Source organism: Micropterus dolomieu, linkage group LG16 (assembly GCF_021292245.1).
Source record: "Micropterus dolomieu isolate WLL.071019.BEF.003 ecotype Adirondacks linkage group LG16, ASM2129224v1, whole genome shotgun sequence".
Classification (NCBI taxonomy): Eukaryota; Metazoa; Chordata; class Actinopteri; order Centrarchiformes; family Centrarchidae; genus Micropterus; species Micropterus dolomieu.
The window spans coordinates 8,451,716-8,468,294 of NC_060165.1; the positions used below are offsets into that span (position 1 = coordinate 8,451,716).

The 16,579-nt window shown below is 40.4% G+C and overlaps 1 protein-coding gene across 2 annotated transcripts in view; it reads left to right on the top strand.

Moving 5' to 3' along the window:
* The window catches only part of gramd4a (GRAM domain containing 4a), a 55,908-nt gene that overhangs the window by 25,041 nt on the left and 14,288 nt on the right, over positions 1-16,579 (top strand). Inside the window, exons 4-7 of one of the 2 annotated variants that reach the window (XM_046071926.1) lie at positions 9,726-9,846; positions 12,548-12,609; positions 14,342-14,477; positions 15,008-15,033. In XM_046071926.1, coding sequence (XP_045927882.1) covers positions 9,726-9,846; positions 12,548-12,609; positions 14,342-14,477; positions 15,008-15,033 — 345 coding nt within the window. Of the gene's footprint in view, positions 1-9,725; positions 9,847-12,547; positions 12,610-14,338; positions 14,478-15,007; positions 15,034-16,579 lie in introns of both variants that reach the window. The other variant, XM_046071924.1, reaches the window with a different exon arrangement.

The following is a 16,579-nucleotide window of genomic DNA, read 5'->3' on the forward strand; positions in this document are numbered from 1 at the left end:
TTTGCATAAACAAAAAGGAGTACACAAGATAAATGGATGATCACACAGAAGCACAAATGCACTAGAGAGATGTTCTGTTGATGTCCATCCTAGACGTCGCAGGCTAAAGTGAGCACATGTTTGTAGTGTCTCCATACGTATAATCACATTGTGAGAAATAGGCAGGCTCTGCTTTAATTGGGTTTATTGGTTTTAACAATTCTAGTTCCATAACATTTGACCGAAGTGTGTGTGAGTGAGGGAGGGAGGGGATCCTGTTTGAGGGGTTGTGTATTGAAGATCACCGCAGGGGAACAGGCTAGGCTTTGTGCACTACAGAGACTGGCTGATCAATACAGTGTTCTAGCTCCTGCCCTACTTCACACTGGGCAGACGAACAAACACATAAAGGCTACATGCAAACATGCACAATGCAGCAGCAGCAGCACAACTGAAAGCTAATGGAATCGGAGATAAATTGCAGTAGGTCCGTAATGCCTTGAATTCTTTACAATACCATCTGGTACTCAATAAACCCACTGGTACTAGGGAAACCACCCAGAGTAACAAGTACATCCCAGTTGTGTATATCAAAAAGACACTTTGTCTTAATCTGCCCAAAAATAGTGGATATTAAGAACCCAGAGTGTCAATTTTAAACACCCATAGTCCACAGGTGTTTTCACTTCTGTTGTCTGGTTAGACCTCAAAACTACAGACTGTCCTTGATTGACAGCTCCGTCACTCTTTTGTTAGTTTTGTTGCACCTATTAAGGCAGAACAATGTACACAGTCACAATTGTCATTGTTCATTGAATTTGCTATCACACGTACTTCCCTCCATAGCCCACATCACATCTGGATGTATCGTAGCAGGAAAAGCGACTGTGACATGCAATTAGCCAGAGTAATTAAAAACACCTGGTGTGGGTGTGCAGTCCTTTCAGCTACAGGAATTAACTACATAACTAAAAATCAAGCTGTCTCTGTATATGTTGCTCTAGCAATGTCTTGAATGTTCATTCTTGACCATGGAAACAAATGAAGAAGCTTTCTCAAGGTCCACTTTAACCAAAGCTGGATATTTACCTAAATATTTTAGAGTGCAAAACTTGTTTCTGCTGTCAGGCTGAATTGCAGCCGCCCCAGATATATATTGCTATGATCTGACATTGTCTGCAATAAGTGATATACCAAACCACAAATGTGCAGTGATTTTTGAGTCCTCACATGAGTGAGATCAGGATGACAGTGCAGTGTAGTGCTGTATTTTGTCTTTAAGGACAAAACAAAACAAGCAAACATGTTGGATGCTTTTTAGGTTTTAATTTAGAAGAAAATATATAAGAATGGATTTCAGTATTTGATGGGGCATATTGTCTATATTTTAGTATCTAGAGAGTTGTTATACAGTAGAAAAATGGAGATAATTAAGCAAGTGATTGAGTATTCTGCAGGATTCTTGCTCATTACTGATGACGCGCTCTGATGATGATGATTCATTCTCCTTCTAAGAAAGCTGCAGGTCATGCTTCATGATAATGAATAACCTTTGCTCAGTGGCTGCTAAGGAGACCTTTCTGTCACAGGTGAGCTCTGTACAACAGGAAATGAAGTTGTTGAGGCAGAATGGGTCCTGACAGCTCAGAAGCAGGGGTTTCTGGGATGTTTGAGTTTGGGAAGAACGTTGTGTTAAACGGACCTGTAACTCATGTAACCTCTGTGTCTACACACAGTTGGTGCCGATATCTCATTTTACATTATGTTCTCTCACTATACTCTAGTCTGTGTCCCAGTTGTTAGATTTTAATTTTGTTGTACCCTCATGAGAAGTGTTTAGTCATCATTCAGTAGCTGTAGCCAAGCATGTGAGAATGCAACAGGTGGCATCCTGGGTAGTTCAGTCTCAATCTTCTGACCAGGCTGCATGTCCAAGCGTTCAGGTAAGACACCGAGCCTGTGTGCGTATATTTCACTGTATAAAAGAAATGACTGACATTATCTATAACTGAGGATGTACAGCATGTAATTTGAATATATTGTATGTATTCTAGCAAATTTGCGTTGCGTTGAACCTCAGAATTGTCATTTGTTTTCCGTGCTGTTTCCCTGAAAGCATTTAGTTCCCAGTTCTGAGAGGAGACTGCAGTCTTGACCTGATATCTATGATGTAATGACATCTATTATGTGATTACTGTTCTCCAAACAAGCAGATGCTATCCTCCCTGCTGACACAACATTGGATTATGGAACATTATTTATCTAGATTATTGATTGCATGTTTCTTTCCCACATAAATATTTCAGCATGCACACAGACACGCACAGTAACAGAGACATCCACAGAGAGAGAAGATGGTCCCCCTACTCCCCACTCATTTCCTGTCAAGCCGTCTGACTCTGTGTCATGTGAACCAGCGGTCAGCAAAGGAAGAGTGTAGTTGTTGTTTTGATGTTGCAGGGACGACGGAGTTTCAGATTTAGCCATGAAGTCAACATTCAACATGTTGCTGTAGAGGGTGGAAAAAGGGAAACAAGTGAGTTAAATCTAGGTCACCCAGAGATATCGGGGCCAGAGTGGAAGGAGGCTACAGAGAGGAAAGATCATTTAAAAACATACAAGACAGAAGAAAGACAAAATATAGTTAGTGGTTAAGCTAAGGCGGATTTCAGCAATAATTAATGCTCTTTGCTCTGTCTAGGTACAACCTAAACTACAGTATAATAATTCTAAAATTAAAATTTGAAAGATTTTGATCTGACACTGTAATTCACTTTAAAACACTTGTTGTGAACTTGACATTGCAGAATATAGGCAGTATCAACATAGTGTCATCAGCTGTCTGTGTAGATTTGTAACAGTTTTATTTCTAAGGCTAAGGTCCAACTGAAAGAAGATGATGTCTCACAATTGAAAAAATGATGTTTTAGTCTGTATTCAGGGCTTTTCCTGGCTCAGAATGGGCCTTTGGGGGGTGACTTTGTGCGACAGTAAGCATGATGGGTATATGTTCAGTAAAGGCAATTACTTACCTAATGACCAAAATCTATGCATTTTCTTGTTATATCTGACCATTTGATAAACAAAAATATCATATATAACATTAAATAGAAAGTATAGTGTTATTATAATATATTTACATATTACACTTTATTTGGATGATCTGCCTACAGATAGTTTATTAATAGATTTAGCTGTTTCACAAATAAAACCATTTTCTGATATTAGCCTACACCACCATGGTTAAGGTTTGATTAGTGCTAATGTTTGTGTGTAATTCATTATAGTTTAAGATAATAGTACAGGCTACTATAGCTTACCATTAGAAGCCTAATATTAATTCCAGTTGGACAAAACAGCAGTTTCTGTGGGTTGTTTTCAGTCACTAAATTATTGTGCAAGAAAAATGCTCTACTCATTTGTTTATGCAAATTAACTTGTCAGAAATAAAAACTGCATACAGAACGATGAGTTAAACATTTCTAAAGTTTGCTGTAGTGCTGTAGTTTAATGTCCCACCCCCTCCAGGCTGTGATTGGTTGGTTAACGAAAAGTGACGATCCACTATACACGGCTGCATTAAAGGCTCCAGATCTCCCTGCGGAGATTAGCAGGCAGGCGAGAACGGGAAGAGGTGAGCGTCACTAGTGCTCAGAAGTAAAATTTAAAAGTGACAGTACCTGTGAATACCGACCAGTGTTCTGTCTCTGAAGCAGCACAGCAACGTGAAATTTACATAAAGAAACTCGGGCAGCTACTGTCATTGATGCTTTGACTCGTCGGGAGAGAGTGGAGTTAACGCAACGTTTGGTAACTACTGCTCTTAAATAAATAATAAATAGGCTGCAATGTGCAGTAAAACGGCTGTTTTAAAAGTCGGAATTTACTTGCTTAATTTTTTATTTCTGCTGGTGGCATTAAGAAACGTTAGGCCTAGGTTATATGCTTTGTAAAAACCGCACTCCTTGCTGCTGTTATGAATATGATAATAGTTCAAAAGTCGGGAGAGACTGCTTTGTTTGGGGGTGAAGGGGGGTGGGGGTAGTGAAAGCAGTGTTTCCCATAATTGGCCTATAATCTGGATAATTATCAACGCAGACCGCCACATATTGATTTTCCAAATTTTTACCAGGCGTATTTAAAATCATTTTTTTCAAAGGAGCTGTATTGAGGAGCATATATTCCTGCAGCACCTCCTGGCTCGCTCCCGCTTTCTCTCTCGCGAACACCCCCCGTCTTTCTGCGGGAAACACTGGAAAGTAATATAGTAACGTAACTAGTTACTTTTATCACCCAGTAATAAGTAAAGTAATACAGTAATATTACTTTTTTAAGGAGTAATAAGTAACTAGTAATATATTAGAATTTCTGAGTAACTTGCCCAACGCTGATACCAACACACTTGAAGCACAAACGGCTTTTATCTTGAGAGAAATAATAGGAAGTCATTAGCGCGAGCTTCGTAACGGAGCGTTCAGGCGGGTCAAACCAACACAGCAGCTGGTTTATTAATCCAGCGCCAGCTGCATGTGTAAAATACAGCCACTGTGGATGAGGGGAAAGATGACTGCTGGAAGTCAAAGAAGACGTATTTAAGTTTATGTTCTGCTTGCTCAACAGTTGTTTGAAAAATTGCTATTAAAACACATTCGGAGAGGACTTGAAAGTTTAAAAAAAATAAATAAATTCTGATCATTTTGGCGCTGAGGAATTTCCTTTGGCACTCGCTAAAACCTCTTTGGGAGCGCCAAAAATTTCTATATGCAGGAAAAACCCTGGTATTATAAACCTTTATTCTTATTGCCAGTTACATTTTGGCCTTTTTTAAACTCTCCATTTGCCAGGTCTGGGTTTTTATTGTCACCCCCTTCCCTTTTATACCTGCAGATTGGTTGGAAGCCACAAATCTCAACCTTCCTCTCTGTCCAAGTCAACCCCTGTTGTTGCAAACAGTGTAGAGAATGGGAACAATGAGAGACCAATGTGACGCAGCCGATTCTCCCTCTCTCTCTTGCTTTCTCTTTCCTCTGTACCCCCCTTACCCCCACCTTCTTTTAATGAAAGGAGCCATTGTCTCTGACCTGGATTGACAAACTCGCACAGTACTTTTCCTTTAGGGCTTAAAAACTTTGCCTGCTCGGATGAAAAGGAATTTGCTTTGCTTGCGTACTTACAGTACTTATGTACACTTGCGCATCTTCGCACACATACCCATGCACACAAATATGAACATGCACAAAGCAAAACACATAACCGATGGTCACACATATGTACACAACCACTCAAATGAACCCATACTAACACATGAACATGCATAACGTGTGTGTTACAAATCTCAGATTCCAGTCCCTCTTAGTCTGCTGGTCACCCAGCAAAGCCCCACCTCTCTCTGTACCTCCACTGCCCTCCTTCTCCTTTTACCGAGTGCCTAACACACTTAGACCAGCAGCGATCACTGACCATCACTCTGTGCATGGAGGCCTAGTAGAACAGTCTCTTGTGTTGCTGGTGACTGATTAGCACCGAGGGACCTGTCCTTGGTCTCTGGATGGGACATGTGAACACGGAGCATATATCTGAAGTCCGGTGGGCTTCGAAGGGCTTTAGGTCATTAGGTAGCAGAGCGTGCTAAACAAGCTGGACCGAACCTGGAGAACCTGTAGCCATGGCTCAGTTTCAAGAAAGACCCAAGGCGGCCACTCTGCCGTCCCGTTCCTGCACAAGTGTCCCAGGGACTGGGCAATTGCAGAGACGGATGGGTTTGTGCAAGATGGAGGACTTCACCTTTGATAGCTTTGAGCTGCTTTACAGTGGAGCTGTTGATAAGATCAAAAGCCACAAAAGCAATCTCAACTTCAGTAAGTTTGTCAGTTTCAAAATCAGGAATTTTATGGACCAATTTTACCTTATTACATTGTACTGTAAACTTAAGATAACTAAAATCTTGTTTGGCAGCCACACTGCACTTTGACTTCAGAGTATACAGAGGCAGTACTGTAAACTTCTGTTTTTTAGGCTATTTGATCAGCCCCAGGGAGATGTACAAAATGAATACCAAGATAGCTTCATCTTTATTGGTATATCAGTCGTCATAAACGCATGTCGGCTCATAAACCTCAGGATGTCAGTCAAATTTCTCCATTTCCTAGATAACCTCTATCCCAGTGAGATAAATATTAGTCAACACAAATATGATCAACCTCAGTACATTCAACCAACTCAACCTCTGCATGTTGTTAACCCAAACTCATCTCTGTCCAACTAAAAATAGCAGCTCTCCCTCAGTGGTGAATCAGAACCATAGAAATGGCAGTCCAATCAGCAGCATGTTGAAACCAGCGCAAAGTGCATTGAGGTGGAGTTTGTCTGTGTCTAGATGCTGGTTGCATGATGTTATCTAATGTGACTTCCTCTATTCTGTGTCATGGTTTCAATTTTGAAGATGATTGTGCTATTTATAAAGGAAGTTCATATGACACTTGCTGCTGGCTTGTGCCTTTTCAGCTTTTTTCTATTCCTTTTTGTTCAAATGTATTCAGACAAACTTGCCTTCAATCCATGGCAATGTTAAAATTACGTTGAAAAGTTATTTTACTCAAACCTCAGCAGAGGTTCTAACTACAACTTGACCAGTTTAACCTTATCTGAAACTGAATTCACTTTATTACCCAAACTTAACAAGGCGACACTAGCTCCCTTTGGCCTCAGTCAGATCCTCATATCGCAATAAACTGCCCACCACTAATATTGTCTGCTGCTTGCTAACCTTTATTAGCAGATAATATAATCTGTGTAACTCTTATCAAATTGCTGTCTGCTTTTTTTTTCTCAGAGATTAGAGTTTTTAATGGAAAGCCCGCATGAGAGAGAAGGTCAATGCTATTAAAGTGACATCTCCTGGCATGGCATTTAGCTAATCCTCTGTCTGTTTTACAGATAAATGGTGTAGTTACTAGCCTTCATAATGGCCAAAGAGACCCTGTGATATGGTAACCCAGGGTGGAGATTTATATATAGAACACAGCAATCCAATTTTAGAAGCGCAATGGGTGTGTTGACAATATTATTAATATGCTATCTGATGTAGGGGGCCTCTGTGGAACAGGAACTGCTTGTACTCTATCTGTTTGTGTCTGACACACATACCATAGTATTGTGTCATGCTGTGCTGTATCACACACTTGTGGCCCCATTTCTAACACAATATTATGGATTTTTTTTTTTTTGAATTAGGTGTCTGTTTCTGGTGTTGGGAAGGAATTGGTCAGTGTGGAAGGAAAGAAATTATGGAGAAGAAAAGGGTGGAGAAAGGGTTAAGAACAGACATTTGCCCAAGGTGAAGGGAAACTACCTTTGGGGGTAGGAAAATGGGGGGAAAAGAGAGGGAGTGTAAAAGGTGGTCAGGTGCTTGAAACAGATGAGTGACAGCATCATATGAATAGGCCTGTAGTACATCTAGTATTCACTGTTTAGGGCAGCACCATGAATGGTTTTGTGTAGAAATAAACCACTTTTCTTTTTCTGTAAATCACAAACTGGGATTACACACTGAAGTGATGAAATTCATTATGCTATATATTGTTGACTGACCTCATGTGACATCCATTTAAGGTGGTGTTCTTAAATTTCAAGCAGTTATGTATTGTATGCATGTTGACTGCTGCAACTTAAATTAGAGCAATAAATCCTGGAAACAGCTGCCAACCCAAGGCTGAAGGAACTTTAAGCTGCACTAATCAATATTCTGTATTAACAGTGGAATAAATGATGACTTGGAGACAAACCCACTGAGAATTGTCGCCCTCTCTGCAGTTTGCTTCTGCTTTACAAACCTTTCTGCAGCAGTTTTCAGCAGAAAACGTTTTGATAAACCCACTGTACGCACTCTGCCCAGCACCAAATGAAAGTTAGCAACTAGCTGGTGAGCATGGTGGAGCGTTAAGAAGCTAAAGAGCCAGATGTCTCCCTCAGGAGGGGGTGGAGACCAAAACAGAACTAAAAGACAAAAGACATTGAATATTAGAATTGCATACATCAGCTGTGGAATCACATTGCTTGCAAACATGTTTGCTGTATCAACTTTATATAGTGATAATATGTCAATGTAATATTTACAGCTTATATGAGGGTGTCTGAGAGTGTTCTTGTTGCTCTTCATTTTCAAACAGTAGTAAGTCTCCTCCAGCCACAATGCTTCGTTTGGCAGCAAGTATTAAGTTGTCTGTAAGCCATTGTCTGTCAAGTGAGATTGTCAAGTGCCACTCCTTTTGCTCTTAAGCATTAACGTTCAGTACAGCGCAAACCACTGATCTAGTTCTGCTGCTGTTAGTCATTTGTCTAATAGATTTATAATTGGCTGTGGATCTCCTGGCACGGGGCAACCTAGCCAGTGTTAAGCTGCTTAGCCCATAGAAAACCTTTGGCCAGCCTCTGGCTTACTCTTACGCACACACAAAATCACACTCACTCACTCTCTCTGCCTTGTTTACGTACTTAAATACTGTAGCATAAACACATTCTTATGTTTAGGAGATAGAGAGAGGGAGAAAGGCAAACTGAGCCAGTGGAGCGATGAAAGTTTCATATTACATAGATGAAGTAGGAGAGGAAAAACTTAATCAATGCGAAGTTTAAAAAAAAAAAAAGAAGACTAAAACCTTACTGCTCTTACTAAACTGAAATGTTATTTTATACATGATATACAGATACATTATATGTCCCTCCGTAAAAGCACACAGTGTTGTTGGCGATGCTTTAGCTACAGGAGGTGCTGGCAATGAATGTTTTATTAGCCTTAATGGGAACAGATGAAGGGTGAGTGAGATATGAGATCAGGTGATGAGAAAGACAAACTAGCAGCTAAATTTATGTAATATAAATCCCCTATCTGTGTGGTGAAATGATATTAGCGAGAAGAAGGGGGGGGGGGGGCAGATGATATAAACATTCCTTTGCCAGGGGGTGCATGACCCCGCTTTTATCACTTTCCTCACTGTCAGTTTGGTCTGTTCGAAGGCAATGTTTCTTGTGTTTTAGGCTGTAGAGATAATGATCTTAGTGCTCAGTGCCACAGCTTGTACTTCTGTTATCAAGACCATGTAGTGTTGTTGTGCTGCAATTTCCTATGAATCCTCAATGTGATGGTGTTTCCAGTTAAAGTGGGGGGGGGGACTGGTACATAAATGCATGCAAGCTTTAATCCATTAATTTGTGCTTCTGCACCTGTACACACTTATATTGCCTCCTGTCCTCCAATATTCATGCGTCCCTTTAGTCAGGGACAATAGACTGAGAGGAAACACCGCTGATGTTGCACCCCAGGCTTTGAAAGCCCTGATACCTGAAACCACCTAATGCCAGGAGCAGAGTGACAAAGAGGAAGAGTGAGGTAGAGGTGAAGGAGATAGATGAAGTGAGAGATGAAACGAGAGTGACACACATAAGCAGAGGCTGTTCTCAATTTCTATGACTCCAAATTTGCTTCCACTTGAAAAATATTTTATACTTTTATAGATTAGATTGTCTGTTTTGGTGAAATTGAAGTTTGTTTTTACCAAAGGGTTGTGTTATCTGAAATGCTAGATGAAATGTTCCACATCAACATTACTTACAGTATCCGATGCCTTGTTCATGACCCCGAGTGTGTGTGTGTGTGTGTGTGTGTGTGTGTGGAGCTCTCCGGGTTGCACTGTTTTCATATGAAAATTTGAGACACTGACCCCCAGCGTTTATGTTGTGTTTTCCAGAGGAGGAGCTGAGGAAGCTGCGGGAAGAGACCAATGTGGACTCTCTGCGGCAGGAGCTGGAAAGAGAGCGAACCAAGAGGATAGACCTGGAGCAGAAGATGAACGAGGTGCTCAAGTCCAGGTAAGAGAACATGAGAGCAAGTCAAGTGCATGACGATGGCGACAGGAGATGAGGGCTAAATGTGCGAGATAGGAAGTAATAACGAAGGAGCGACAGGAAATGGTGACACTGCTCTTTGTAACATTTCAACTCAGCAATGGGTTTATCATAGGTCAGGCTAGATTGTGTGTGTGTGTATGTGTGTCAGTGTCAGTGCTACGCAAGGTTTCCGTTATAAATAGAGGCCTCAGCAGCCCGGTAGGCGGGGAATTCCATAAGGAGGTGTGTGTTTGTGTTTTAAGGGAGATGGAAAGAGTGCAGAAACGAGTCACGCGGCTGTCTGTGTCGCCAAGTGCATGCTCTGACACAGTAGCTCTGCTGGTGTCAGGAAAAGCCTGCGTCTCTTGGCACCGAGCGACCCACCCTGTTAAACCCAGGGTGTATATGCATGGCTCTGTGTTTGTGATCAGATGATGTTTCTGTGCCTGCCAATGGGAAATTCCACTAGTGCTCTCCAAGTGATTATCAGCACAGAAACACAGCCTCAGGAATGAGACAGTTGAGGATTTTGTAAGAGGTGAAGTAATGTACCTTGACCTGGGAGTTGTCTTCCGTAATCCTTTGTCAGCAGTATCCAGCCGGAGAGATGAAGGTGCTCTTTTTTCTGTGGCTGCTGTCCAAGTGTTCTTGAGCAAGGCAGTAGAGCGTGCACAAATCACAAAACCACTCTGGTTTCACTAGGAAGTGCTTCAATGTAGCTGGCGTAGATTATTTAAGTCTCTGCAACTGCTAGACGGATGAACACCATTCTACCAAAATATTATTCCCTCATTTGGTGTTGTGATTATGGTGTTGGTGAGCGCTGTTTAACATGTTGTCTAACAACTGTCCTCCTATAGGTGTTCATTTGGGTTGAGATCTGGTGAGTGTGAAGGCCATAGCATATGATTCAAACCATTTTTATACTTTGGCAAACCATTTAGTGACTCATGCTCATGCTGTGGAAGCATCTGCATTTAGTATATGTCTTCCCTCATTTATTCAAGTTTTTTCCTTTTCGTTTGTCACACATAATTGAGAGAATAAATAACAGATAATCGATAATGATGAATCAGTAATAGTAGGTGACTTTTTTCAGTGCCATCCTTTGTCTTTGTATGAAAGCACAGGCTGTCGTAACACATGGACCAAATTCAACCTTGAGTTATCTGCAGCTTGAATTTTGTGTTTGAAGACATCTTAGTTACTGAGGCCAAAAACGTTTTTATTAGACTTTTTAACAGGTTTTTTTTTTTTTTTTTCAATACAAGAAATTTACTTGACAGTAATGGTTAATTTTTAAAGGTGCATAATGTCAAAATGTCAATATAGTCTTAATCAGGATGTTTTCTTTGGAAAATCATTGTAATTTGTTTTAGGTCAGTATGTAACAAATTAGCTGAACATGCAGACATTTAAAGTTTGTCCACAGACGAGCATCACCATATCATAAATGAATGAAGAATTGATTTGAAATGGAGCATTTGATTTAAGGAAATTCCTATCTCCATAAATTGTTCCAAATGACTTCTTAGTAATGAAAGATCAACACAGTCTTTTAAGCAAGCATTTCATGGCCATAATATATAAATATGACCACCATTAAAGATGAAAGGACAACAAGCATGCCAAATCTAATAAACTCTTGGAATGCTTTTTCATCTTTTGATTTTATTTTCTGCATTTACACCTATTCTATCTTTTGTTCCATTTCACACATTTGCATAGAATGAGCTTAAATCGAGTCCTACAGCAGAGTAAACTTTAGGGATGCACCGAATGTTCGGCCACTGAAATTAATCAGCCGAAAATGGCAAAAAAAAAGCACATTCTGTTAGGCCTAATGAGTCAAAAGACCCAAGAAATTTTACCGAACAATGACGCTGACCTGTCGGCAGTTTTGGAAGCATTTTTAAAGTGTCCCAGAAAGACGCAAAAACTGCCGTTTGCAGACACTGTTCTGTCCACTGAAATGGACCAGTGCGAGTTGACAGGCAGTTTCTCTCTTTACAAAGACAAGTGTTGCAGTATGAGAGTCCTACCTGAAGAGAGGCTGTGAAGTCTTAATGTTGCGCGATACGAGAACCACATACAACATTATTCATCAAATTGGGTTGGACATAATGAATTTAGGGCGAGGATACACATGTGACAACGTCCGTTATTCAAAATAAGGTGTCTATACAGGATGGAAATAAGATTAATTGGATCATATTCACATAAAGTACAAAACATATTACATGTGTCCATAAAAACTAAATGGACACATGTAATTTACTTAACTGACTAAAAAGCAAATTTTGACTATTTAATTTATGGACAAAATGTGAATGTACTTGTTCGATATTCTGCAAATTTTTTCATTATATTCGGCCTCGTCCAAGAATTTTCATTTCGGTGCATCCCTAGTAAACTTATTGGGAAAGGTTATAAGTGCTCTCCTAGTCTCAGTGTAGGCTTTCTTTTTTTCACTCTTAGTTTTTGATTGCCCAAGAAATGTTCTGTTTTTGCTGGCACCTGCTGTGAGATTGCAACAGTGACTTTGAGACTGAAATTGCATAAACTGGCTGAGACGTTCCCTACTCTGATGAAAGAGAAGTGAGACTTAACACTTGACAGATCTTTTCCTTTTCTGTGTGTGTCTCTCTCTCTCTCGCTCTCTCTCTCTCTCTCTCCCCCTCAGGCTAGAGGACTCTCCGCCACAGCCTCCCCGGAAACAGCAGTCACCCTCAAACAATGGAACAGGTAAGACCCTGGAGGTGGAGCGCGAGAGTGAGAGAGATGAGGGTTGGGTGGGCGTCCACTGAGACTTACAGGAAATGAGCAGGGAAGGAAGACTTTTTCGTCTTCCAAATGTGGGAGGAAATCGATTGGACTGTTTGAGTGCGCATGCGTGCAGGGGAAGTGGTAGGATGTGTCTGCGGTGGAGTGATCGGCAGGAACAGTGCGAGTGCTGACGGTGTCGGAAGTGTTCAAGGGTTGTTCGTGCGGTGTGTTTACAGCAACAAAAATACATACTTAACACCGTGGTTTCGGGTGTGCAACCAGGGGCATCAAGAGAAAGGAAGAAGGAACAAACTGCATGAATGCATCAAAAACGATACTACTATGGAGGTTCTGTTCAGTCATTACTACAGATCTGCAGTGCCAGTGTATATATATGTGTGTGTGTGTGTGTGTGTGTTTTAGAGGAAGGAAGGGAGGGAGAGACATAGTGGCCATGTGGCTAATTTTGGAAAATGGGTTATGATTGTAGATCACTTCATGTAGGGCAGACATGCCAGTGTCGGAGGTGTGTTTTTACAGGATGGATTAAGAGTGAGTGTGTGGATTTAAGGTCAGAGAGAGGATGAAGTTATTTGGGCTGATGGGACTGTGGTAACTGTGTAAACTACAAATTAAAATGGCTTCTGAACAGAATGTTGTCATCTGCATAGAAATACTTGATAATAAATCTGCAGCAGAAAAAACCGCCCCGCTAGATCTTTCATTTTGCCGTAATTACAAAGTCAGATTTCACTGAGAGGAGAAAAACAAAAAGTCACAGGCCACTTTTTTCAGCTTGACATTCACAGTCACTCCAAGTCACCAAGGGTAGCTGCTCAGTACAACCACAGTCAATTAGTGTCAATTTGTGTATACACCACAGCAGCTGAGGGTAGTGTTTTGCTCAGGGGCATTAGTAATTGACCGTTTGCTAAGCTCCACTCCCCTAAACCTGTCAAGCTTTCCGTCCCCACACAGCACACATGGAGGATGTGAACCAGTGACATTTTGGGCGAAAATGAGTTGTATCATATGATAAGCTCATTCTACTGCCAAAAGAGCATATGTACATTTTAAACCAATGCAGAGTAATTAATTAAAAACCTAAAGACCAATATTATTTTAAATATATAAAATAAAAAATGTAAATGTTTTTCAATAAATGTTTAATTATATTGTCATCCATGTTTCGCAAATTTTTATATTAAAGACTGAATATAATAAACAAAGTCAGGACAAAGTATGGTTTTGGCTCTCCTGGCCTCACCACTCGATAATGCAGTTCACAATGAGAACAGATTTACCACTTGAAATTCAATCATTATTGAAGTTTTATTTATTTATTTATCTTGACCAAAGTTAGACAAAAACATACTTTCTGACTGAATACTCACTCTCACTCTGAAAGAGAAAGGCAAAAGATCCGTTGTGAAAGGAAATGTTTCATATTAAGCTTTCCTTCCCAGGATTAGGAGTAGCCCAATGTGTGGGTCTCAAAACAAGCCATGCTAATTAACAACAAGATAAATGTTGTTATAGATCACATCATATTACCATATAGCCATATATTTATGTTTATTGTTGGTGAAGGGAATCAAAACACATGTACCTATAACCTGTAACAGATGGGAAATGAGTTCCATACAACTGGGTGAATTTACCAATCCTAATCTAAAGGGTTGTTTACACACCTTTTTGTTCTCTTTAGCAGACAAACAGCAGAAGGAGGTCTGGAGTTCGCGGCTGCAGAAGTGGGTGTACGAGCGCTTCGGGGTTTACATCGAAGACTTCCGCTTCCAGCCGGAGGAAAGCACCGTGGAAGCCGAGGAACCACTAAGTGCTAAAAGGTGGGTGAGACCTCCTCTGGAATAGAACATGAAGTATCTGTCCTCAGTATTGATTCTGCGGTTGTTGAAGGAGATGTGGAGTCAGACAGCTAGACGGCAGCTGGGGAGTACTAAAGGTGTACAGCTGTCGTTCTTTTTTGCCGCAGTTGCCCGGAATTGGTACTTTTATTGCTTTTATTTTAAATGTGCACTTGTACACAAAATAATCAAAATCATTACTATTTATTGTACTGTGTGTACCTTTTGATATGTGCTACCAATGCACCTTCGCTAACTTCCTGTATCAAGTGTTCAGTGGCAGTATGTTGGTTGCTAGATGAGATGTATTCACATCAGGCTTTATGGAAGCTCTTTTCTCACTTATTTTCTCATTTCTCTCCTCCTTTGTGAAAGCGAGTGAGTCATGCCAGGCTGACGAAGGCCAGAGTGTCCCCACCTCCTCTCGCACACAAAGCAGCTTTTTTTTCTTGCTGTTGTACGTGAGCATCTGCGTAATGTTCTGACCTTCCCTTTTTGTGTTTTTCATCCAGGTTAACAGAAAATATGAGGCGACTCAGTGAGTACTCAAAACACACACTCACCATTAAAATTCTAGCTATCAGTACAACATTTTTGTATGAGTTGTTTTTGTAGCCAGTACAAACTGCTGTAGCATTACAAAAATGACTATATATTGTCAGTACCTAGAAGTGTCAGTACCTCTTGCTTCAGATCATGATTTTTCATTGAACACTTTTGAATTTAATGTGACCACCGATAATTAGGGCCGTGCGATATGACCAAAATCTCATATGCCAATATAGAAAGTTATGTAAATTCAATGAAATATCACAAATTACTGTTGGAATTTCCAAGCTTGCTAACCCTACACATTAGCAAGCTGTTGTTACTTGCTGCAAAGCTAACATGAAAGGACGAGACGGTCCCAGAGCCAGCATACGTGCTACTCACAACTCTCCTGCTACTATTCATAGTTTTCAGTCACGTGACCTGCACAGTGACCTGGAGGGTCAACAGACCAACACCGTGACTTCCCCGTAGAGTGGCTGCAAAAGCAGTCAAATTTTATTTGGATCACCTTTCAACTTAAGAAAAAGAAAGATATGAACACAAACTGCAAGTGTTGGGCATATCCGATCCATATAACGTTACAGCATCCGCTGCCGCATTTCTACCATTTACTCTTACCTTCTGGGGAATCCTAACGCAGCCCAGGCTTGTCTCCTCCTCAATTAGTAAATCCGAAAGCACAACAAACATCCAGCATTTTGGCAAAGCAAAAAGTAACAAACTCAAAGTAACAGTGTATCACTTGCATATTTGTTGGCAGGCAGCGGAAAATAACGTCTTTTTCGCCCTCCAAGGGAGCGTTTTCCTTGGAAGGTGACGTCACGTGAAAACTATGAATAACTAACATCACAACAACAGTATGTCTTGGTGAACTAGAAAGTAAGCTGAATGTCTGAGAGCAAGTCATTTACCTGATACACAAATCATGGCTGGAACTGCTGGAATATTGGCTCATAAAAAATAATTGAGTAACAGCCAAACATTGACTTTGAAGAATTTATTAATGAAAGAGAATAAACAGAAAAGTACTAAAACACATATACAGCTGAATTGAATGAACATTCAAGGAGAGGAAAGGAACAACAAGAAGGGGGAAACACCAAAACAATCTCACAGCTCTGACCTAAACCCTAGTAAATGTGGACAGACTTACAGAAGGAGTATAGAAGAAGGAAACGTTAAGGATAAAAAATACAATACATATACATATACAGTGGGGGAAATAAGTATTTGACCCCTTGCTGATTTTGCAGGTTTGCCCACTTACAAAGAATGCAACGATCTATAATTTTAATCATATGTACATTCTAACAGTGAAAGACAGAATCCCAAAGAAAATTCCAGAAAATCACATCATATGAATTTATAAAAATTGATAACCATCTGATGAGGAAAAACAAGTATTTGACCCCCTGGACAAACAGGGGAATGTCCTTTATCCAGTACACAAAAACTTCCAGTGCCTTAAAATCAGTGTAGGAGGAAAATAATCAGAAACTGACACAGTGCCATTATGTATTTGTCCTAAACTG